At 53.1% G+C, this 21,849-nt stretch overlaps 7 protein-coding genes across 7 annotated transcripts; 6 read left to right on the top strand and 1 right to left on the bottom strand.

Moving 5' to 3' along the window:
• Positions 1-71: 71 nt before the first annotated feature.
• A1O1_08862 (3-methylcrotonyl-CoA carboxylase alpha subunit) lies at positions 72-2,255 on the top strand (the record flags this gene model as incomplete). The annotated part of the gene is made up of 1 exon (XM_007729720.1): positions 72-2,255. One exon carries the CDS (start codon positions 72-74, stop codon positions 2,253-2,255), a length of 2,184 nt encoding a protein of 727 aa, XP_007727910.1.
• Positions 2,256-6,425: 4,170 nt separating this feature from the next.
• Positions 6,426-7,406, top strand: A1O1_08861 (Ras-like protein Rap-1A; the record flags this gene model as incomplete). Its single annotated transcript, XM_007729719.1, has 4 exons — positions 6,426-6,442; positions 6,582-6,613; positions 6,709-6,838; positions 6,947-7,406. 4 exons carry the CDS (start codon positions 6,426-6,428, stop codon positions 7,404-7,406), a joined length of 639 nt encoding a protein of 212 aa, XP_007727909.1.
• A 280-nt stretch (positions 7,407-7,686) lies between these two features.
• Positions 7,687-9,414, bottom strand: A1O1_08860 (propionyl-CoA carboxylase beta chain; the record flags this gene model as incomplete). Its single annotated transcript, XM_007729718.1, has 1 exon — positions 7,687-9,414. The coding sequence occupies one exon, from the start codon at positions 9,412-9,414 to the stop codon at positions 7,687-7,689; it is 1,728 nt and encodes a 575-aa protein (XP_007727908.1).
• A 714-nt stretch (positions 9,415-10,128) lies between these two features.
• A1O1_08859 (uncharacterized protein) lies at positions 10,129-10,873 on the top strand (the record flags this gene model as incomplete). The annotated part of the gene is made up of 2 exons (XM_007729717.1): positions 10,129-10,355; positions 10,411-10,873. 2 exons carry the CDS (start codon positions 10,129-10,131, stop codon positions 10,871-10,873), a joined length of 690 nt encoding a protein of 229 aa, XP_007727907.1.
• A 1,113-nt stretch (positions 10,874-11,986) lies between these two features.
• On the top strand, positions 11,987-13,824 carry A1O1_08858 (uncharacterized protein; the record flags this gene model as incomplete). Its single annotated transcript, XM_007729716.1, has 3 exons — positions 11,987-11,996; positions 12,077-12,886; positions 12,944-13,824. The coding sequence occupies 3 exons, from the start codon at positions 11,987-11,989 to the stop codon at positions 13,822-13,824; spliced, it is 1,701 nt and encodes a 566-aa protein (XP_007727906.1).
• Positions 13,825-15,126: 1,302 nt separating this feature from the next.
• Positions 15,127-15,675, top strand: A1O1_08857 (uncharacterized protein; the record flags this gene model as incomplete). Its single annotated transcript, XM_007729715.1, has 2 exons — positions 15,127-15,288; positions 15,349-15,675. 2 exons carry the CDS (start codon positions 15,127-15,129, stop codon positions 15,673-15,675), a joined length of 489 nt encoding a protein of 162 aa, XP_007727905.1.
• Positions 15,676-17,515: 1,840 nt separating this feature from the next.
• A1O1_08856 (gluconate 5-dehydrogenase) lies at positions 17,516-18,801 on the top strand (the record flags this gene model as incomplete). The annotated part of the gene is made up of 3 exons (XM_007729714.1): positions 17,516-17,981; positions 18,058-18,559; positions 18,633-18,801. 3 exons carry the CDS (start codon positions 17,516-17,518, stop codon positions 18,799-18,801), a joined length of 1,137 nt encoding a protein of 378 aa, XP_007727904.1.
• Between the last annotated feature and the right edge of the window lie 3,048 nt (positions 18,802-21,849).

Genomic DNA, 21,849 nt, shown 5'->3' with positions numbered 1-21,849 from the left:
GTACTTAGCTAGGGGCTCGCCCAAAGAATGACTCCCTCCCAATGTGATTCTCTCGCAGAGACTGACCCACGATGCCTAACTATCGATTGTCACGGGCTGGTGCCTGGCGAGCGAGCCAAGTCCTCTGCTCTTCTTCTCTTTCCCACGCCCAGCAGAGGGCCAACCACTCTCAGACTACCAAATCCCTTGATTCGATTCTGATCGCAAATCGAGGCGAAATCGCGATTCGTGTCAATCGAACTGCTGCCCAGCATGGAATCCGGACCACTACTCTCTACACAAATCCGGACGCTCTCTCACAGCATGCCCATTGCTCGCCCTTCTCATTTAACCTCGGTCCCACTGCGGCTTATCTGGACCAAGAGAAAATACTCGCCATAGCGAAACAGCAGGGTTGTCCGGCAATTCATCCAGGCTATGGGTTCCTATCGGAAAATGCAGAGTTCGCAAGGAGATGTGCCGATGAAGGTGTTACTTTCATTGGGCCTCCGCCCAGCGCCATCGAGGACATGGGGGACAAGGCACGAAGCAAAGAGATCATGAACGCGGCTGGGGTTCCATGCGTGCCGGGATATCACGGGGCAGATCAGAATCCAACAACTCTTGCTGAAGAAGCAGAGCAAATTGGCTACCCGGTTCTCATCAAGGCTGTTCGAGGTGGAGGTGGGAAAGGCATGCGGATTGTAAAGAGCGCAAAGGACTTCCCGGACATGCTCGAAAGCGCGAGGAGTGAGGCACGGAACTCGTTCGGCAACGACGACGTGCTAGTGGAGAAATACATCACGACGCCACGGCATATAGAGGTCCAGGTGTTTGCTGACCAGCATGGCAATTGCGTCGCGCTTGGTGAGCGAGACTGCTCGATTCAGCGGAGGCACCAGAAGATCCTGGAAGAATCGCCGGCACCAAACCTGGACGACGCGATACGCAAGGACATCTGGGAAAAGGCTCGAGCCGCCGCCCTTGCTGTCAAGTACGAGGGTGCTGGAACGGTAGAATTCATCTTCGACAACGATTCTGGCGAGTTTTATTTCATGGAGATGAACACACGGCTACAAGTCGAGCATCCCGTGACGGAAATGGTGACTGGACTTGACCTTGTCCACTGGCAGATCCTGGTCGCAGAGGGCAGGGCCTTGCCGCTGACCCAGCAGGAGGTGGAAGAGCAGATCGCGCGGCGAGGTCATGCCATCGAAGCTCGAATATATGCCGAGAACCCGGACAAGGGGTTCATCCCAGATTCCGGGAAACTCCTGCATGTCAGGCTGCCTAAAGAGACCACCGATGTCCGCATTGACAGTGGCTTTGTCGAAGGCGACGAAGTGTCAAGCCACTACGACCCCATGATCGCCAAGTTGATCGTTCGAGGGGAGGACAGGAAAGACGCGTTGCGGAAGATGGCCGCGGCTTTGCAGGACTACGAGGTCGCTGGGCCAGTGACGAACATCGATTTCCTCAAACGAGTATGCAAGTCCCCCGACTTCGTGGCTGGCCAAGTCGAGACCGGCTACATCGACAAACATCGTGAGGAACTGTTCTCGCAGACAGCCGTGACCCCTGAAGTCCTCGCCCAGGCGGCGATAGCTTCGTTCTTGCACTCATCCCCACAATCGCCGGCATCAGACATCGCAGCATGGCAACCGCCCTCGTCGCCCTCTTGGCTCAGCACAACATCCGATTTCCAGCCTCGGATATTTCAGTTTCAAGCAGCCGACTCCGCACCGGGACCTGGCAAAACACCAGAAACCTACAGCATCGAGCTTCAGCAGACCACGCCGGGCCATTTCTCGGTGAGCATACCCTCCAAAGCGGAGGCCATACAGGTATCGGCCTCTTTCGATCGGTCCACCAATACCATGACCACATACTTTTTCCATACCCGTCAGACGTCTTGCATTGTGCTCGGCTCGTCGGACGCTGGCATCATCCATCTCTTTACGCCTCAAGGATTGTTTCGTCTTGTTATTCCGTCGCCGGCTTGGCTGTCCAAAGCGCTCGGCGTGGTTGAGAAGCCCAACTCACTGTTCTCGCCCATGCCGGCGAAGATACTACGGGTGCTCGTTAGGCCAGGCGATACAGTGCATAAGGACCAAGCGCTCCTAGTCATTGAAAGCATGAAGATGGAAACTGTCATCCGCAGTCCCGCCGAGGGATCCGTGGTGAAGCGAGTTGTGCATGGTGAAGGCGAAGTCGTGCGCAGTGGTGTTGAGTTGGTGGAGTTCGAACAGGAACGAGCACAAGAGCCGAACGCTTGAACGTCGACCTGTTCCTGCCAACCCTACAATGCATCATATCGACGACCACCCCATTGAAACTATGGTCATTCAACCGCAGACTTTTTGTGTGGAGAACGTGCTGAGCTCGCTTCACAACTTCTAAACGCCAGCAACAAGATGAGGGGCGCCTGTACGGACGCAGGAGGCGTCTCTACAGAGTACATCACACCATGGTGTCCAAACTGTTTGTCGTCTATGAGTGCCAGGAGACCTCCTGAACCAAACTGCTAGCAGCAGCTTTGATGGAAGCGTGACTCAAGCTCAGAAGAGGCCGAGACTGAGAGCGGATGCAGATAGTGGAGTTGGCCAAGTGTAAAGGCATTCCAGCGCGAGCCCATGTCATCAAACAAACCAAACTTGGTAGCCAATTCATGCTCTAGTGATGTCTTTTGGGGGGCTGCTATATAAGCCACGCTGGCTTAGAATATATTGCTCGTCGAACTGCAGAGCACGGATCCGACTTCCAAGCAACACTGCATCGGAAGTGACTCGGCAGCTGGGCAAGGCTGTTGTCTGCAGTGCAAAGGCTTCGTCATGAGGTGAGTCCCAAGCACCAGGGACACCGGAGCATGTGTTATGGGCATGAACCCCGGCTTCGGCGATTGGGATGGCGATCGTCAGGATGTCGGCAATGGAGAATTCTGACCGTCTTCGGATGAGGTGACCCAGTGGGAAGTTCTGAGGCAGAGTGATGGTCGATCCCTGCGACAGGAGAGGATGGTGGCCACTGACCGAGAGACATACGATGGCCTTGTGACCGTGGAAGTATGGAAGCGGCGATGAGCATAGAATAGACCTCCCCGTCGATCATGAAATAGTATAACATCCTTCCTTTGAGTCCCACATGTCTGTTGATCCAGTCTCGATCACAACCGACCTTGAGAGCGACCGTCCGTGTCTTATCATCCATTGTATAGCGCATACGTAGGAACGGCCACCCTGTCTTGTGTTACTGCTGTGTTAGAGCGATTTCTTCTTGAGCAAGTACCGAGGACGCCGTCCGCCTTTTATTCTCCTTTGAATGTGCCACGGACGGGTCTGCTTCTAGCCTGGGAGATGTCTGCTTGACTGCCGAGGGCAACAGATACATAAACATCCGGGATCTCTCTTTGCGAACGGTGATCCCTGCCACTGCATTGTGGTCATAAAATGTCCAAGCAGGTTGTTACGATCTTCGCGGAAGTGTGGAGGGTTATGCTAACTTCCTTCCGAGTGCAAAAAGGCATGAAAGGATTGTCCAACCCGGGAAACCCATGTAGTACTCGCCGATCCAAAGCAGTTCTTCCTTGGGGCAATCCTCCATTGTTCAAGCAATTTCGCCATCGGCGATTGCAAGTTCGCTAGAGATCAGTGCATGTTTACCACGAGGCGCACCTATCAATGGCATAATGGTGAAAGTCAAACACCGCCCCTGCCGATCTCGATCCCGCCAAGTAGGGCACGCAGAGACGCGTCCTTTTTGCTATGGCTCTAGAGGATGGTCGAACTGTGAAAGGGCCCAGTGCGGAGAGCTGAGAGCTGAGAGCAGAGAACGGCAGCGGGCATATTTCGATCAATGAGCAATGAATAGGATCAATGTCGACTAAGACCATAACAGATAGTCACTCCTCATATAACAGCGTACAACATGACGATATCGGAATTTCTCCAGAGAAAGCTCTGTTGATAGCTGGCCCGAGTCCGGGGTTGAGGGAGCTCGAGGATGAAAGGATCATGACCATCGGGTCGGGCATGATTGCCACAATGGCAGGAGTTCGTTGGGAGGGTGTAAAGACGATCTTCTAGACGGCTCGACGGCAACGAAGTGGGACTTTGTTCCAACACATGGCAGGAGGCGGTCGGTAGTGTCGCAGGCTTTGAGATATAGGCCGAAGGAGGCTCGCCGGATCACCTGTTGGCGTCCGGTAGCTTCGGACCAGGAACGTCGTGAGGCGGAAAGCTGGTGCGTGAGAGGACGAGGATGATGTTGGGCTCGAAGATCCTGACGCACAATGAAGCGACAACTGAGGTTGCCTTAGGTGGCGTGCATTTTGAGTGGCCATGTCAAATGGCGAATTAAGTGATGGTCGATGCTGGGTTGATGATGGATGGCATGGCAGAATGGGAAGAGTGCAAGTCCGTCAAGCGAGAAGTATATGCGTAGGCGCAGGCACAGGCACAGGGGTCTCCTTAAGCAGGCACAAAGATACCTACTACTACTCTGGGTAGGAACAGTCCACTGACATTTGGGTACGGAGATCATATCTCCTAAGCGTAGGGCACCCCCGCCTACAGGCCGCGGAGAACAACCGTCCAGGCCAGAACTACGACGGCTGGGCAGGTACCATTTCGCCTGATTGCCTGCTGGACAAGTGCCTCGTACCCACTATGAAAGTACCTAGAACTTAGGTAGGTCCCTAGAGAGGCGGAGACTGTGCCTGGAGGTCTAAGGAGACGCACCCTGTTAGCAGTGGTTAGTGGAGGAGCCTACGACCCAAGTCCGCGGCCGCGGGATCCCTAGGATTCGGCCCCGTCGGCATCGTGACTTTTAGCATCTCGACCGTGGAACCAACACCTACAGCCAGTGCCTGCGCCCCGTCTTGTTCACCACCCATGCATCATATTCTGCCTTGCTGTTGATTGTCGGCTGTCAGATACCAGGTACTGCCTGTAGGTGAAGCGTATGGACAGTACATACATCCTCCCAATAGTAGTGGATGAAGTCTCTCGCCCATATCCAACCAATGAGCATTTCTTTACGTCCTTCATGTCTGTCACTTCCTCCCGCGGCCCGTGATTGTCGCTCCTATCCCTATCCCTGCCTGTGGTATACTTCTACTACCTGTGCTACTATCGGTACTAACGATCCTACTAACAAATGGAGACCTCCCTAACCTCAACCCCCTTGTCGCTAATTGTCGGTCCCTGACCCCAACTCCTCCTACACTTACTATACTCAGTAAGATCTCTCATTCATCCTAGGCACTAGCCTCGAAGTCTCGAGAAGTCCAGCACGATCGGGAATCGAAGCAGAACCATACTCTCCCGGAGCAGACTAGACTCACCTATGACAAGCCAGGCCCTAGTCAACCACACTACAGTAGGGAAATGCGATGCGGACAAGGGGAAGAAAGGGAAGAAAAAATATTATGTCGGCAAATCTACCTGCCTCACCAACGCCCAATCCAAGGCTGCGACACAGGGACTCATTAGTTTCGTAAATACCATTGCGTCCACAGCTCATCGGTTTCATTTGTAGACGTCGTCTGAAGCTTGGCCTGACGAGAAGGATCATTCATACCTGGAGGGCATCTGGATCCCGGGGCTCTGTGCGAACTTTGTCTCCCTGACAATAGGTATGCAGCAACCTCGACGGCACAACTCCTGACCGTCACCTTACACTATATCAGGAAGCATTCCACGTCTTCGACATTGACTGGAACCACGAAGGCCCTTGGTACCGGTTTTGCTCTGCCTCATCCCGTCAAACACCCAAAGAATTTTGACTGCTTGGTTGGAGCTGTTTCGCCTTACTTTTGTTGCCGCGTCCATCCATCAGCCGATCAATCGTCCAGCTGTGTCAACACCCTGTCACCGCAACCCTGTCAAATCCACATCAGTCGTGCCGCAAAGCGCAGCAAGAAACGACAGGACACGACACAAGACGGCGCACTGGCAGTTATATAAAGGAGCAAAGGCCAGACCTCCACTGAGAGTTCCCCTCGAACTAAAGCTGCTGGCGAGCACCGTCCAGCATCGCCATACCATCAATATTGCTGTTTCCTGTTGGTTTGCATTTCTCCTGGGTGTGACCATCACCACAACCAGCAGGTGAAACCAGGTTGATTTGGAACTTGGACTGGAGAAGAACTGCAAGTCGAGGGTACACGACCACCCCACGTCTCGGTGCCTTAGCCGTCAGGCATTGGCTTAGAAGATTCAATTGCGAGCATTTCGAGCCTCGGTTTTGTTCGAAAGTCACATCAAGAAGACAGAAACTCGACTGAAATGTAGTGGCTCAAGAGTTCTCTTGCTATACAACGACGAAGAGTTAGGGTTGTCGCCGCTCGACCCCATACCGGTGCGACATCTGAAGCCGTTTGTGGACGCGCCAGCCGGTCCGGCAGTCACGGGGAAAAGAAGTTCTCAGATTCAAGAGGTCCTGCAAAGATGAGCTTACAAGCTAGGTAAGTTTGATCTGCGGGAGATTCGACTGTGTTGCCATGTCCAGGATGTGGCCTTATATGGAGGCCGTGTCGACCTGGCATGATTTTGGACTGTAGGAGCAGAATGTGTGCTAATTTATCCTTTTTGGGAATTCCACAGGCGAGAGTACCACATCGTCGTGCTCGGTGCCGGTACGTATACAAGCTCTGTCCTGCACTTCAGTTTTAGCTCTGTTTTGGTGAGGGGATATAGACTGATCGTGTCTTATCACTTCTCCCCCCAGCAGGAGGTGTAGGGAAGAGCTGTCTCACGGCCCAATTCGTCCAAAATGTATGGATCGAAAGCTACGACCCAACCATCGAGGACTCCTACCGCAAACAGGTGAATGTGGACGGCCGACAAGTTATGCTTGAGATGTATGTACCACAACTCCGGCCACTCTCTCACCTTCTACCTCCGCCAGGAATCGCTTCGCCTCGTCTGCACGCCTGATTTTAGGGACAGTCTGAGGCTAACCTTGACAGTCTGGACACGGCCGGCACGGAACAATTCACCGCCATGCGGGAGCTGTACATGAAACAGGGACAGGGCTTCCTTCTCGTCTTCTCCATCTGCAACATGAACTCCTTTTACGAGTTGGCCGAACTGCGTGAACAAATCATCCGCATCAAAGACGACGAAGATGTGCCACTCGTCCTGGTAGGCAACAAAGCCGACATGGAAGACGACCGCGTCGTCCCCCGCGCCAGAGCCTTCCAGCTCGCCCAGCAATGGGGCCAGAAGCCATACTACGAGACCTCGGCGCGACGGCGCACAAACGTCGACGAGGTCTTCCTCAATCTGTGCCACCAGATTATCCAGAAAGACAGTAGTCGATCCCAAACTTTCGAACAACAGTTTGCTAGTCGACGCCACGACCGGCCGAATAGACAAGACCGTCGAGGCAGGAGAATTCGGAACCGCGATCGCTGTGTCATTTTGTGACTCCTACCCGTCAGCATTGACATCAACACTTCAGTGGGACTTTGGGAATCAACAGGCGTTCGCCTGGTCTCAACATACGGGGAGGCGTAAGGGACCACGGCCAAAGGTGGAACGGAGCAGAATAGACTTACCGACTCGCGTCGAACTGGAAATAAAGAGTTATTGGCCAACAGTGCCCACAGTGCCGTATCATTATTTTGCCTAACGTTCTGAGCGCGCTATGCTCTGCTGCGGCCTGATGAAACTTGTGTCTTGTGTAGGACAGAAGCCAACAGGTGTATCACATCCTGAACACCCCGAATTTGGTGCTTGTCTCTTCGACTCGGCCGCCCAACGCAGCCTTCAGGCCCATTCCGAGCATGTTCCTGGTCTGCGCGGGCGGGATGACGCCGTCGTCCCACAATCTAGCCGACGAGAAGGTGGCATCACTTTCACGCTCGATGCGATCCCGCAGCTCTGGATCGACGGATTTGCCGACCGTCTCCATGACGGCAGTCAACTGGTCGGCGCCCATGACCCCGATCTTCGCATTGGGCCACATCCACAAGAATCGCGGCGAATAGGCGCGGCCGCACATTCCGTAGTTGCCCGCACCAGCACTGGAGCCCACGACGACAGTGAACTTGGGGACGTTGGCACACGCGACGGCGGTGACGAGCTTGGCGCCGTTTTTGGCAATGCCACCCTTCTCGGCGTCGGCACCCACCATGAAACCACTGATGTTCTGCAGGAAGACCAGCGGGATGTTGCGCTGGCAGCACAGCTCGATGAAGTGGGCGCCCTTGAGAGACGACTCGGAGAACAAGATGCCGTTGTTGGCGACGATACCGACCTGGTAGCCGTGGATCTTTGCGAACCCTGTCAGCAGGGTGGTGCCGTAGTCTTTCTTGAACTCGGCGAACTCGCTGCCGTCCACGATGCGAGCAATGATCTCATGCATGGGGATCTGCTTGCGCAGATTCGTGCCCACAATACCAGCCAGTTCTTCGGGGTCATACAGCGGCTCGCATACCTCTTGCGGTACCGACGGCGCCTCCTTGGGGTAATTGAGGTTTGCGACTGACCTTCGGGCGAGGACGAGGGCGTGAGCGTCGTCCACTGCGAGGTAGTCCGTGACTCCGGAAATCGAGCTGTGGAGCTGGCCGCCACCGAGATCTTCAGCGGACACCACTTCGCCAGTGGCCGCCTTGACCAGCGGCGGGCCTGCCAGGAAAATGGTGCCCTGATTCTCCACGATGATCGACTCGTCACACATGGCGGGCACGTACGCTCCGCCAGCGGTACACGGGCCCATGACGACGGCGACCTGTGGGATTCCCAGACTGCTCATGCGTGCCTGGTTGAAGAAGATGCGGCCGAAATGGTCTCGGTCGGGAAACACGTTCGCCTGGTTCGGCAGGTTGGCTCCCCCGGAGTCGACGAGGTAGATGCAGGGCAGTCCGTTCTGCTGCGCGATCTCCTGGGCCCGCAGGTGTTTCTTGACCGTCAGAGGATAGTATGTGCCTCCTTTGACCGTCGCGTCGTTGGCGACTATCATGCAAGTGACGCCCTCGACGGTTCCAACTCCGGCGATCACCCCTGCAGCGGGCACATCTTCGTCGTACACCCCGTGTGCGGCGAGAGGCGAGAGTTCTAGGAACTGGCTCCCCGGGTCTATGAGTGCAGTGACCCGATCCCGTGCAAGCATCTTCCCTCTCTTGACGTGTTTCTCTCGTGCCTTGTCCGGTCCGCCCCGCATGATTTTCTGGTGGAGGTCGGCGTATTTGGCCATGACCTCGGTCAGTTGGGTTGCGTTGTCCTTGAAGTCGGCGCTGGATCTGTCCACTAGGGTAGGCAGGATCGAGATGGCCTGTGCATAATGTCGATGGGTGAAAGTTGCAGCCGCTCGAGCCTGGTGGTGCGGTCGTGGACGCGGAGGGTTGATGGAAGGGCGGCCACAATGTTGTTCTTTGAGGACATGGCGGAGATTCCTCAATAGCAGGGGAGTGGGAGTGTAGCCTGGAGGCATGGTTGCGTGTATATGGCACCTCCTCTGCGGGTTTCGAAAGATGGTACCTTCTATAGCCTGGACATGATGCTGGTTTTGAAGGGCGTAGGAGTTCCTAAGGCTCTGAGAGCCCCCCCTCAGCCCCTTCGTCCATGTCTGCCAATGCGGCTGGGGGAGAGATTGAAACGCGGAGGGGGCTCCGCATGCCGTCAATAACCGAGGCGCAAACCTGGAGAAGGAAAAGGACAAGCAATACGGTGGTGCATTCGAGCTCTTAGGCAAAATAAGCAAAATACCTTGTACGCACGTACGTTATCACTCACTGACACTGCATGTCATGCTATGATCACGGTCTCGATTGATTCCAAATCCTTTAACGATCGGATGATCAGCATAAGCAATGGTGATCCAGTAAGAGCTGATGTTTGAGACTCTTTGAACCAAGTCCTCGCTACTGGATAGGCATGTTCATGTTGCCATAGAATCCGGCGTTGCTGTCGATCGAATTGCGCGTCCCAGATCCCACCAGGCCTTGTTTATTGATTTCCATACAGCGTCCCGCCGGTTGAGCTGGTGCCGCGCTTACATAAAGCGGGGACTATCAAAAAACCCGCCGTGTCGCCAGTTACATGTATATATATAAGACTGTTACCTGCTCAATTCGAAATCTTCCAACCGTGCAATCGACCTCAAAAAGCACAGCAAGCACCGATCCAAAAGTGCATCACTGCAAACATGGCCCCGGCAACGGAAATCTGCTTTCTACCCCTCAAGGAGGGGACTAATCCCGAGGATACTACCGGCGCTGTCGGCCAGAAGTTCAAGGAGTTCTTCAACACAATTCTCGCCCAGGACGGCTGTCAACGACTGTATTGGGGCCGACAAGTCGAGCACCCATCCATCTGTACCCTCTTCATTGACTGGGAGAGCGTCGGACATCATGAAAAGTTCATAGCCTCAGCGTAAGCCGATCGAACGCTGTCAGATGGGAATCTGGAATCTAACAAGGTCACACAGCACATACAAGCCATTCACCGAGGAGCTCGGCACCTACCTGACCGGCCCGCCTCGTCTGTACCATGTTCACTTTGATCCTCATCCGCCAGCTGTGGCTCTGGTTGATGACGGTCCCATTGCGACGGAGTTCATTACCGTCTACTTCCCACCAGACTATTCGGCAGAAGACGAAAAGACTTTCCGGGAAGTCAATATGAAGAATCTTCTTGCTGCCGTCGCAGAAAATGCAAAGGGCTTCAAAGATTCGGCGAGCGGCTGGGTCGTAGAGGAGCTCGATCTTCCTGACGGTTCTGGAAAGGCTAAAGTCTTTGTGGCCCTTGCTGGCTGGGAAAGCGTCCAGGCTCACCTCAACTTCAGAGAGACACAATCGTTCAAGGATAATATCCACTGGTTGAGGGGTGCGAAGGATCTGAAGACTCTGGCAGTCTTCCACGTGCCTGCTCAAGAGGCACATAAGTCATGAGGCATTAGTGCTGCTGATCTGGCTGCTGGCTATATGTGACCTCCGAATAGTGGCTTTACCAGAGGCTCGAATGTCGGGAGTGCCTCGATGAGACTTGGTTATTTAGAGATACCTCATGTATGCTGGTTGATGTCATCCTGTTCAGTTACGCACTTGTGATGAGACAGATGTAGGTAGGCCATGACGGTGACCGGTGACTAGCGCAAGCTCAGAGATTGTCCTGGCAAGGTCGGCTGGTTCAAAACATTGTCATAGGCACAGGTACGATTTGGCAGTAGTAATAGATCTGAGTCTCCTGTCTCCAGGGAAAACAAGTATGGGTGAAACAGCGATATAAGACAACGAACGAAGCTGCAAAACAGACAATGCATATTCTCTCTCTCCATTCGCAGAACTGACGTCCACGGTCCATGGCGCAGCACCAAGCTCGTGCTGCCTCTATGGAGTCTACCAAGCCTGTGGTTTTCCCTCCGTCTTCAAGTTACGGGATTGGGATTTCGACTGAGTAGGTAGTAGTAGCACAAGACGAGTTCTTTTTAAGCCCCCCCAGCCAGCAGCTCGTGGCTCTGCTTAGAGCGGCATCACCCTTGACCCGTAAAGGGGGTGACCTCGGGCCCGATTTTACATGCCTTGGCAAGTGAAACGGACACTGTCTGCGCCCGCTAGAACTAGCTGTCCATCGAAAGTCATTGCATCTCGAAGACCCTTTCGTGACCACTGGACTTTGCCATTCCTTCATTCAAAGTTGGTGTGAATCCCTTGGATATCGAACCGTCGTTCTCCACATCGATAGAGTGTCGCGAAACCGACCCGGAAGATATCAGTCCTGCACGCTCGTGCCAGAAGTCGATCGGATCTCGCTGAATAATTCCTTCGGACGGGTATGTTCGGTCTCCCGAGTCTACAATCAAGATACAAGATACAGAATCTCATCCGTGTCGGCTCTGAGAGATGTTTTCACCCACTCGGTGGCCCCGGATAGATGCGTCTGACAAGTCCATCACTGACACATAATCGTCATGCACAGGATCGATCACTAGCCCGAAGAGTCACGCTTGGATGGGGTCTGGAAAATCCTTGTCGGTCTAGTAGAAGAGAAGGAAGAAAGTCAAGATGGCGTACAGTATGTGCTCCGATGAAGGGAAAAGGCCTTCGAATATATCACAGTGTCGTGTGTTCGGAAAAGTTGACTCGGTCGTTCAGACACCTCTTACCTCTCCTCCCCCGATACGCCGTCAACAGTGTTCCCCGAACGATTGATTCGACCGCTACCCAGACGATCGCTCAAAAGTCGATTGTCCCAAGAGGCTGCCGAGTCCATCACCTACCCTCCCGCCTTACCCTCGTCAAGTTTACCTACGTACACCCACTACGGGGAGAACGGAGAATATCCGAATGACAGCAAAGTCCTCGTCCACCATCACAGCGATGGGTATGAACATGACCATGACCATGACCACGACCACGACCACGAACATGACCATGATCATGATCATCACGAGGATGACCATGAACACCATGATTGTCCTCACCACCATCATCATCATTGTCACCATGATGATTATGAGGACGACTTAGATGATCTTGAAGGTATGGTCCCTGTGACCCATTACTTTGTTGATTCGCCACGATCTCCCCAGTCACCGCACCATGCGAGATATTCGACGAAAAGTGGTACTTCTGGACCTGATGGATATGAAGCTTTTGAGAACACGAACAATAAAAAGAAGAGAAAAATCCCTATATCTGGGAGCCTCAGTTTACACCATTCAGCAATGACCAATGAACTTGCGCATCTGAGTATTAGTGGAGGTAAGGATGGCTCAGCCGACGATTCATACCATACTCCAAAGCATTCAGGAAGCAGTTCCGGACTTGGGGTCCAAGGTGCTGGCAGAGGCCGGGGCAACAGGAAGCTCCAGGGTCGCAACCCGCTCGGTGTCTCGGTAAACGGTTCCAACGTTCGCAGTGGTCCGTCCAAGTACGACCTGAACATGAGCGCGAACGCAAAAGGTAAATCACAACGTGGAAGACTTGAGGAAGCATGAAATTGACTGACACTCGAAAAAGCCGAGGACTCAAAAGATCAAGGGATCATCTCCGCCGCCATTGCCAACGCCACCGCCCTTTTGCGCAAACCTTTAAGCAAAGGACAAGAAAACATGGGCGTTCTTGACCAACAAGTCAAAGACGCACACACCAATTCACAATTTACCTTCACCTGCGAAACCGAGGCAAAGGGGGTGACTTTTCCAGAGCAGAGTTTATATTCGCCTGGATATAGTCAGCGCACCAATCCGGCTCCGTCGTCCCAACCGGCAGGCTACCAAAAGGGCGCCTCGGGGCCAGCCTCAGCTACCAATGCACCTCCGGGTCCTCAACAAGGTGCTGGCACGCCCACCGCGGCGGGCCAAGCCAATTCACAAGGGAAGAAGCCCCGAAGACGAAAAGGAGATGTTTATGCTTTGGCCGCTCGACAGAGGAAGCTTCAACAAGAGTACAACAATCTGCAGCATCCACCAGCCCCTGAGGACATCTGGATCTGTGAGTTTTGTGAGTATGAGAGCATCTTTGGCGAGCCGCCACATGCCCTCATCCGTCAGTACGAGATCAAAGACCGGAAAGAACGGCGTCGATTAGCCGAAAAGAGACGTCTGTTGGAAAAGGCCAAACTGAAAGGAAGAAAGGGTCGAAAGCAAACCAAGAATGCCGCCAAAGGGGCCCACCATGGGACAGGGGCAACGAATCAACAAACATACGACAATCAGCCGTTAGATCAACTTGGTGATGACGATCTGGATTATGGTTACGACGATGACCCAGTTCCAATACCGGCCCCGACGCCTCAAGAGACGGCCAAACCACCAGCAACGGCAACCACAACGTCCAGTGCGAAGGCGGCGGACAAAGCTGGAGGAGGGGCGGGAGAAGAAGGCGGAGGGACACATTGACGTTGAGCGTTGAGTGCTCCGTCCGTGGTTTCCTTCTGTCTTTCTTCTGTTTGCTCCTTGGTCTTTTCGCATTCCCCACGGATCTGTTTGGTCCTTGGGTTGGGGTCTTATCTTCCGCATTGTCTGTGTATTTAGTCGTCTTTCATATGTTTAGCCCTAGTCCCTAGCATAGCCTGCACATACTCCTCTCCAAGTAGTAAACTCTTCCTGTGGACGGTCATTTGGATCCAGGTAGTAAGTCAAGAATGTGTAGTAACCCTTCTGGGAGATCAAGTCGCAGTGACTCGTGAGGCCGCAACGGAACCAGGATTGTGGCTTGATGTGACAGACGACCAAGTCAAGTTCCAAGAGTCTAGGGGCCGATCATGGAGATACCTCCCTGGTTGTTTGCCCAATAGGCATCTAAGCGGTAACCTTGATCCTCGCTGCCGCCGCATGCTACAGGCACTGGCATCTCCAACCACCCGTCTGGATGGCATACTACTTACTAGTTGGCTGTCATGATCGACTATCAATCGTGGAGGAGTGTGGGAGGTAGTAGTACTCCGTAGCCTGATCCCCATGACGTACGACTACATTCTCTCATCTGCATCCGATTCCAGTCTACGTGAATCTTGTACTGGCAAACAACCAGTCCATAAGGTACCTAAAACTTGCAGCGTGACAAAGGATGGATATATGACCCCAGTGGTTTGTCTTCCTCTGGTCGTCGCTCTCTAGTTCTTGGTTGTCACTATTTCCAGTGCCACGCAAAAAGATTGATTGTCTGAACTTGTCAACCAAAAGACCTGATTCACTTGGGCAACTATGCAACCCGTCGTTTGTTGCCTGAGATAGTGCTGGATAGCATGAATAGTGCACACCATTGTCAATATTGTACTCATACAAAGAGAATAAAGGGCTTCTTTCTCCTATACCGCTTGTCATCCAGTGAGACAATGCCACAGTGACAAACGAAAGGAGGGCAAATCATTGTTTGAGGCTCTTAAGATACCCGTTTGTCTCATTGCTTCAGACTTCCGTCGCCCCCTTTGATCTTCTCGGGTTACAAAGAAGAAGTACCTACCTACCTACCTCAGGTATGATATGCCCCTTCTTCTGGATATACCACTCACCACTCATCAGTCACATCTTCCCTCTTCCAAAACACCTCTGCTCCCGGATGAGAAACATCTCTTTTGCACACCCCCCTACTTCCAGCTGACCAGGCCAAAAGACCCTCACAGCGACGTATATCCAGCACCTAAGCCGCGAACCAGATCAAACCAAACCAAACCCCTCCAAAATTGAAATTGACGAACAATGGCCCCATCCAAAACCTTCTTCAGCAACTTCCGCCTCTCCAACATCGTCAATCTCCTCCTGCGTTCCCTGCAACTGGTCGACGGATTAGTAGTCATCGGTCTGTACGGGATCGACCTGAACCGCGCGCGCAAGGAGGACAAATACAGCGACGGCAAATGGGTACACTCCTAACATGACTCGACCGCTCCAGAGATCGTCCGACTAATCTTCATCTTGCAGGTCTATGCCGTGACCGTCGGGTCCATCGCGGCAGCCACGGCGGTCGTGTACGCATTCGTCTCGGTGTTCATGCACTATCGCAGTCTGACGTTCTTGTTCGCCTGGGACTGGGTGCTGATGGTGCTTTGGGCCGCGCTGTCGGGCATTTTCGGCACCATGTATTTGAATGAGAAGGTTGAGATGGAGGCAGGAATCCACCGCATGAAGGTCGCGGTCGGGTTTGATCTGGCGGGGTTGGTGCTGTGGTTTGTCACGGCGGTGATGGGGTCTTTGTGGTTCTTTAGGGAGAGATGGGGTGGTCGGATCTCGAGACCGGGGAAGGCATAAGTTTCTTCTAGGACCACGGTCTCTTTTTCCTTTGCTGTGTTTAGTGTTAATCGTCAAAGGGATACCCCAGTGGCTTCTGTTAGCAAGCGGTTATGGCGTCTCTGTTGGCAGATTCGGTAGGAATTGAAGTCAAGCCCATCAATCTTAAGACGATACTCCCACTCGACAACAACCATCGATGAGGAGGCTGGAGTCCTGAATTCGTTTATATCCGAATCAGGCTGACAAACTGAGCCTCGTGGGAGAGCATGACTAGTTGCAGTAGCTGGATATGCAGAAAAGAGAGAGCGTGCGAGAACTGGAGATACGCAGTCTCTTAGTAGTACATGTCTATAGGTAGGTACCTTTCCAAGGTTACTAGGTAGGTATCTGGTACAGTGAGCTGGTCCGAGACCGGGACTTACCGAGAGCGATAGACGACGATACGTATTATCATAGGTACCATGATCTCCGGCCACTTTGTGCGCAGGCAGATCTTACCATACTAGCATGCTGCAAACTGGTTAGTAAGTACATACCAGGCCCAATCTGAATGCAGATTCCGGTTTCGCATCGTAGAAGTCTGGCTCGACTACTAAAGCCGTTTATTAGCCGGTTCCATAAAATGTACACAGTAAGGATGTGGGTGCAGATCAATCAGTAGCTAAAGGACTAACTAGTTACCCAGTTAGTAAGGACTTTCCCTCTCAGTCTCCGCTGGTACCAGAAACTCCCAAGCAGCTGCGCATCGTTCTTATAATTCTCGCCCACATGCAGTACAGATGCCTGAGGTGCCACTTGGGCCGCCAGGGTCTCGCCTTCGGTGGGGTTGAAGCCCAGGAGTGCCCCAATAAATAACGAAAGAATGAAATAGAGCTGTCCATCACTACAAGGCTCCATAACTTTCCATAGCTTCCACTGCACAAGACTACCACCTTACTGGACACGGTGTCGAGGTCGAAAGTCGGTGTGTACGTGTTGATATCGCTGTGCCAGTGCGCGATTAAACGATGACATCAACCGCCCCGCCAGAATTCTGTCCCCCTTTTTCCCTCACAAAACTTCAGAGGTACCTTAGGAAACACATTACACCTAGCAACAGTGACAGTAATATTTGCAAAGTCCCTCCACTACCCTGGACAAGATACCCTGCTATTCAGCCATCTAGCTACCTAGTCTGCCTCGCTACCAGAGCTTTGTTGACCTGAAAATTTCCATTCGGACACATCGGACAGTCACCCCCATATACAGCACCTAGCGTCGACTTGACAGCTCACAGCAGTCAACTCCTACCTATCTTCCACACTTTCTTTGCACAAGAGATAGCTGTCTCACCTCCTCTACCAGACACCTCGGTCGTTCCATCAGCTTGCTTAGCTGCGACCTCCAAGCTCGAAATCGAATCGTCCGTTGAGCTTCTGGCATTGGGAAAGCTGCTGCTAGTGCTACGCATCAGAGCAGTGTAACATAACAAGACGTCACCACACCACTTGCACGGTCAAACAAACCTCCCTCTACTGTGAACCGAGAAAGGCAAAAGAAACGAGAAGCCCCTCAACAAGCCACTCTCGACCACCAACCACGCAGTTGAGGAATTTGCTCAAACACCGCAAGGCTATACACACAGAAAAGGAGACACGGAGAAACAAGAACTCGGAAGGAGACCTGCATCATCGGAAGAACACAGTATCAACAAACACACTTTCGAATACTAGTTGCTCCTCGATTGGTTGCTACACGTCACTGGTTGGATTCCCATCATCACCAGCGACGCATCTGAGAAAGATCCTACAAAGCATCGACACATTGAACGAGCAGGGATAGAATCTTCTCCGACCATCCTTGTCCTATTCTTTTCAAGATGAACGCATCTTCAGCACTCCGCCTGCTCCGGCACACCTCCAGCCGCCTGGCCTCTCGCCCTGCGGCGGTGACAGCCACGACTCCGCTGGTCAAAGCCGGCGCGAGACCCCTGAGCACCATCTCCGCTCAGCAGATCGCCCACACTCAGCGGAAAAAGAACAGCTCAGACCCGTATCACAAATCCAGCACGGAGGCGGTCGGCGAATCCGCCGGCCCACACGAAGGCTCGGCCTCGCGTACCGACAAAGACATTGTTGTCGAGTACCCCGACGATGAGGCCGAGCTGGCTGCTCACGAACAACCCCTGAGAGGCAGAGGAGGGGTGCACTTTGTGCGGACCTTGCCGACCTTCTCGCTTGAGGGCCGCACTGCCGTTGTGACTGGTGGTGCTCGTGGCCTTGGTCTGGTCATGGGCCAGGCTCTGGTCAGCTCCGGCTCCGACCTGGCTATTGTGGACTTGAACAGTAAGCTTGACCCGCTATGACCGCGCTCGTCAACTGCAGTAGATGCACATTGTTAACTAACAACTTCGCCTTGTAGAGGAGGAAGGTGAGAAACAAGCCAAAGAGCTCGTCGAGATGTTCCGTCGCGAGAACCCACATGACCCGGAAGTCATCCCCAAGATCACCGCGCACTACTGCGACGTATCCGATCCCGACAGCGTCAATGCTTGCATCAAGGAGGTTCTGGAGGCGCATGGCAAGATCGACCACCTGGTCACCTCGGCCGGCTTCACCGAGAACTTCTCCGCAGAGACTTATCCCTACGATCGCATGAAGAAACTGTGGGGCGTCGACGTCGATGGAACCTATTTGTTCGCGACTGGTGTCGCACGGCACTTGATGGAGAGAAACATCACTCACGGCAGCATGGCCTTCATTGGCAGCATGTCCGGTTCCATTGTCAATGTGCCCCAACCCCAGGCGCCCTACAATGCGGCTAAAGCGGCCGTCCGGCATCTGGCTGCCAGTTTGGCTGTGGAATGGGCACATGCCCATATCAGAGTCAACTGTATCAGTCCAGGATATATGTTGACAGCATTGTACGTTTCCACCCCCCATCCTGCCCCGACCCTAGCTTCCCGACACTTTATACTGACGTGTAGTCGTTGATAGGACCCGCAAAATCCTTGACGAGAAGCCAGAGCTTAACAAGACCTGGACATCCTTGATTCCTGTTGGAAAGATGGGATCGCCCGAGGACTTGCAGGGCGCTGTGGTTTACCTACTTAGCGACGCGAGTCGCTATGTGACGGGCGCCGAATTGCGTGTTGATGGAGGGTAAGTTGATTGCATCTCTCCTTGCGTCCCAGTGTCTTGCATTTTGGTCCATTTGCTAACAGGATGACCGCAGATACACATGCACATAATCCTCGTTCTGGTACAATGCCACCACCTCAAGCAGGATAAGAGAGACTGACAGTGGTGGGGGTCCATGGGAACTCCATCAGTCTGTGTACAATCGAATGGGCTGGGGTAGGTTGGCAAGCTCGTCCGCGAGACACCTATTGGATCATTGGGATGTTCGATAATATAGACGGGGCAACTGGTTAAGGAAATAGATCAGTCTGCAGTACATGCAGCCGGGGTACTCAAGGCGCAGATACAAATCGGATAGACACACATTGGCACCAACTAGCACTGGGACGGCACGATCGCCTGGGTGCGGCAGCATCTGCTACCAGGGCCGAATCCCATTCTTAATCACAGTGACCAACCACGGCTCCAGGAAGTACGTACAGAGTAGCCTTGAAATGTGATCGACGATGGCGTGGGATGTTGAACGTTGGTGAATGCATCACACTTCCCACGTAACACGGGTTTGACAATGCGTAAGAGGCTCTCCCAAGTTGATAAGCCATGATTGTGATCAGGTGCGTCTGTTGATCGTAGACTCTCCCGAGGAGAAGCCTCTGCGTGGGATTGATATCGGGGGAGAGTGAGAATCAAGTTGCACATTTCGACATGGAAGAGTTATCTTGGATCACACGATGCTGTTGTGGCATCCTGGTTGTGGTGTGGACGGTTTCAGGTTCCAATGGATCTCCCTCCTCCCAGATATCAGGTAACCGACGATCATGCTCGTTTGGGACCAAGGGTAGAAAAGTCCAGACCGCCCTTTCCGCGGGATTTGACAAGAGGTCGGGACTCTCGTTTCGAGTGCCCGTCCGTAGTACCTACCTAGTGGTGACTTACCAGGAAGATGGAGCGCCTGCTCGGGCGGCAATGGCCCCCTAGTCCATGTGGCAGGGCAAGGCATGCTAGAACATGCATGCAGTGCAGTTGATCTTGGGATAAGGGACACTAATTGGGCAGGTCGGAATTGGGGTTCGCCGGCGCGAGCCTTCAGTACAGGGGCATCGGGCGTCCACCCCTGGATTGAGTGGATAGGATGCGCTGGGAGAATGGCATGGCATGGGACTGCTCAATAACCATGCACAGTACATGGGATGTTTGGACTGTGGATGCTCTGGACTACCCCCACCCAAGTCGATCGTTTGGTATTTTTTCCCACTGTTCAGGGCGTTGTACTTACTGAAAGGCCAGACTGGACAGGGACAGAAGTAACCATTTTTTGACTGCAACCATACAGAGCACCTCTGACGATGTCACTTCATTCTGAATCCAGGGAGAGAATATGCGGCGATACCAGGTCATATTCCGTAGCTTGTTCGTATTCTGCTGCAGGGAGTAATCTGGAGTCACATTCTACTAGAGTCGGTGACCCAAAGACTTGGAATCGAGAAAGAAGTGAAGTCGGAGCCAGGGGCGTGGATGGCTGGTGGTTGGAATGGGCATGGCAGTGTCAAGGATGGCAGATGGATGCTGGTGTAAGGTATATGTATCCCCAAGCGTGGAAATGGTGATGAGCCGGCGTCAGGGAGAAACTGCTGCCAGGCAATAGAAGGAAGATGCGAATGGTTAGCGTGGTGACCTGAAAGGTATCCGGGAGGTACATGTACGGACTTATTAGATATACTCTGTACTGCTAGTAGGTAGTAGGTAGGTTGATATGCTTCGCTTCTGAAGGCATATTTCGTTACTGCTCGTACTGCAGTGTGTGGAGAGAGTGGTGGGCAAGCCTACTACGCTTTGTGGTAGACGCGTTGCTAGTAATAAGGTACACTAGGTACCCCCTATCTACCTGGCAGTAGTGAGAGTTGCATGTTAGTATGGCCTGGATCTCATACTTAGGTACTTAACTTTCCTCTAGTAAGGTATGATCCTCGATTAATCTGCAAACTTATATTTCCACGTGTTGCACACACAATGCAGTACTTATGTCGCCTACTGCAGTGCCTCCTGCCCTTCTCAGGTAGTAGTACCTTGAATCGCTTGCTGCCACATGTGGAAATGGAGGCTCCGAGGACATCGGTGGCTTGTCGATGGACTCATCTACTAGTTTTCTTTCCATCCGCCAGTGAGTGCTGTTGGTCATGGCTGTCTAGTGTCAGCAACTTCCAATTTGTCGATGCTGCGATACCTGGGTACAGGGTACAGAGTACACAGTTACCTACATACTACTAGTAGTACTCGTCAATTCGGCGGTGAGGCTCTGACATCCGGAGCCGGATGCGATCCTGGTCATTCTCCCCCTGCCTCGTTCCACTGAGTGCCTGCTACTGCAACTACGTACTAACCACAACATCGAGATGGTGGTCCTTTTCGCCTGTGATTTCCTTCTTTTCCTTCTTTTCCTTCGCTTCTGCGCCTCTTCCCGCCTCCTCTTATACTCTGTATACGCACTCTCCTCCACGACTTCGTGCGCGGCTAATGATATCGGATGGCCATGTGGCCGTACTTGTATGCCGTCTGTCTCGTTAGCTTCTCGGGCTTGTCGCTGTCCCTGTTTCTAGCTCTTCACCTCTCCTCTTCTTCCTTCAGTCTATACTGTGTTACACTTCTTAGTACCTATCCACTCCACCTTCTGTTTCCTTTTCCCTCTGCTTTTCCCCCCTGGTCCTGTCAAAACTCCACCTTATCCGTCCATGGATGGATAAATCGGGACTATTGACGGATGGAGGATTGACTGTCAGGTTCAACTGATGAACCCTGTTCATGGCCGTGCTCATTGCCGCCCAATCCAGTCTACCTTTCCTGGACGTCCAATGCCCGCCGATGTGTGTGTGCAATTCCCTTCCAACCGTTACTCCTCCTCCTCCTCTGCCTGTCACGAACCATCCCACTTGATGTCTGTCAGTTACGAACTACCAACGTACCCGGTCCCAGATTGACCATGTCCCATACCTGATTCCAGACCCTTCGATACTCTATTCACCCGACCCGACCCTACGGTCTCCATCCGCTGTCGACAAGCTCCATGCAGCTCCAT

The sequence above is a fragment of the Capronia coronata genome (genome assembly GCF_000585585.1).
Source record: "Capronia coronata CBS 617.96 chromosome Unknown acBCG-supercont1.11, whole genome shotgun sequence".
NCBI classification, from domain to species: Eukaryota; Fungi; Ascomycota; class Eurotiomycetes; order Chaetothyriales; family Herpotrichiellaceae; genus Capronia; species Capronia coronata.
This window is presented reverse-complemented; position numbering and strand designations above follow the sequence as displayed.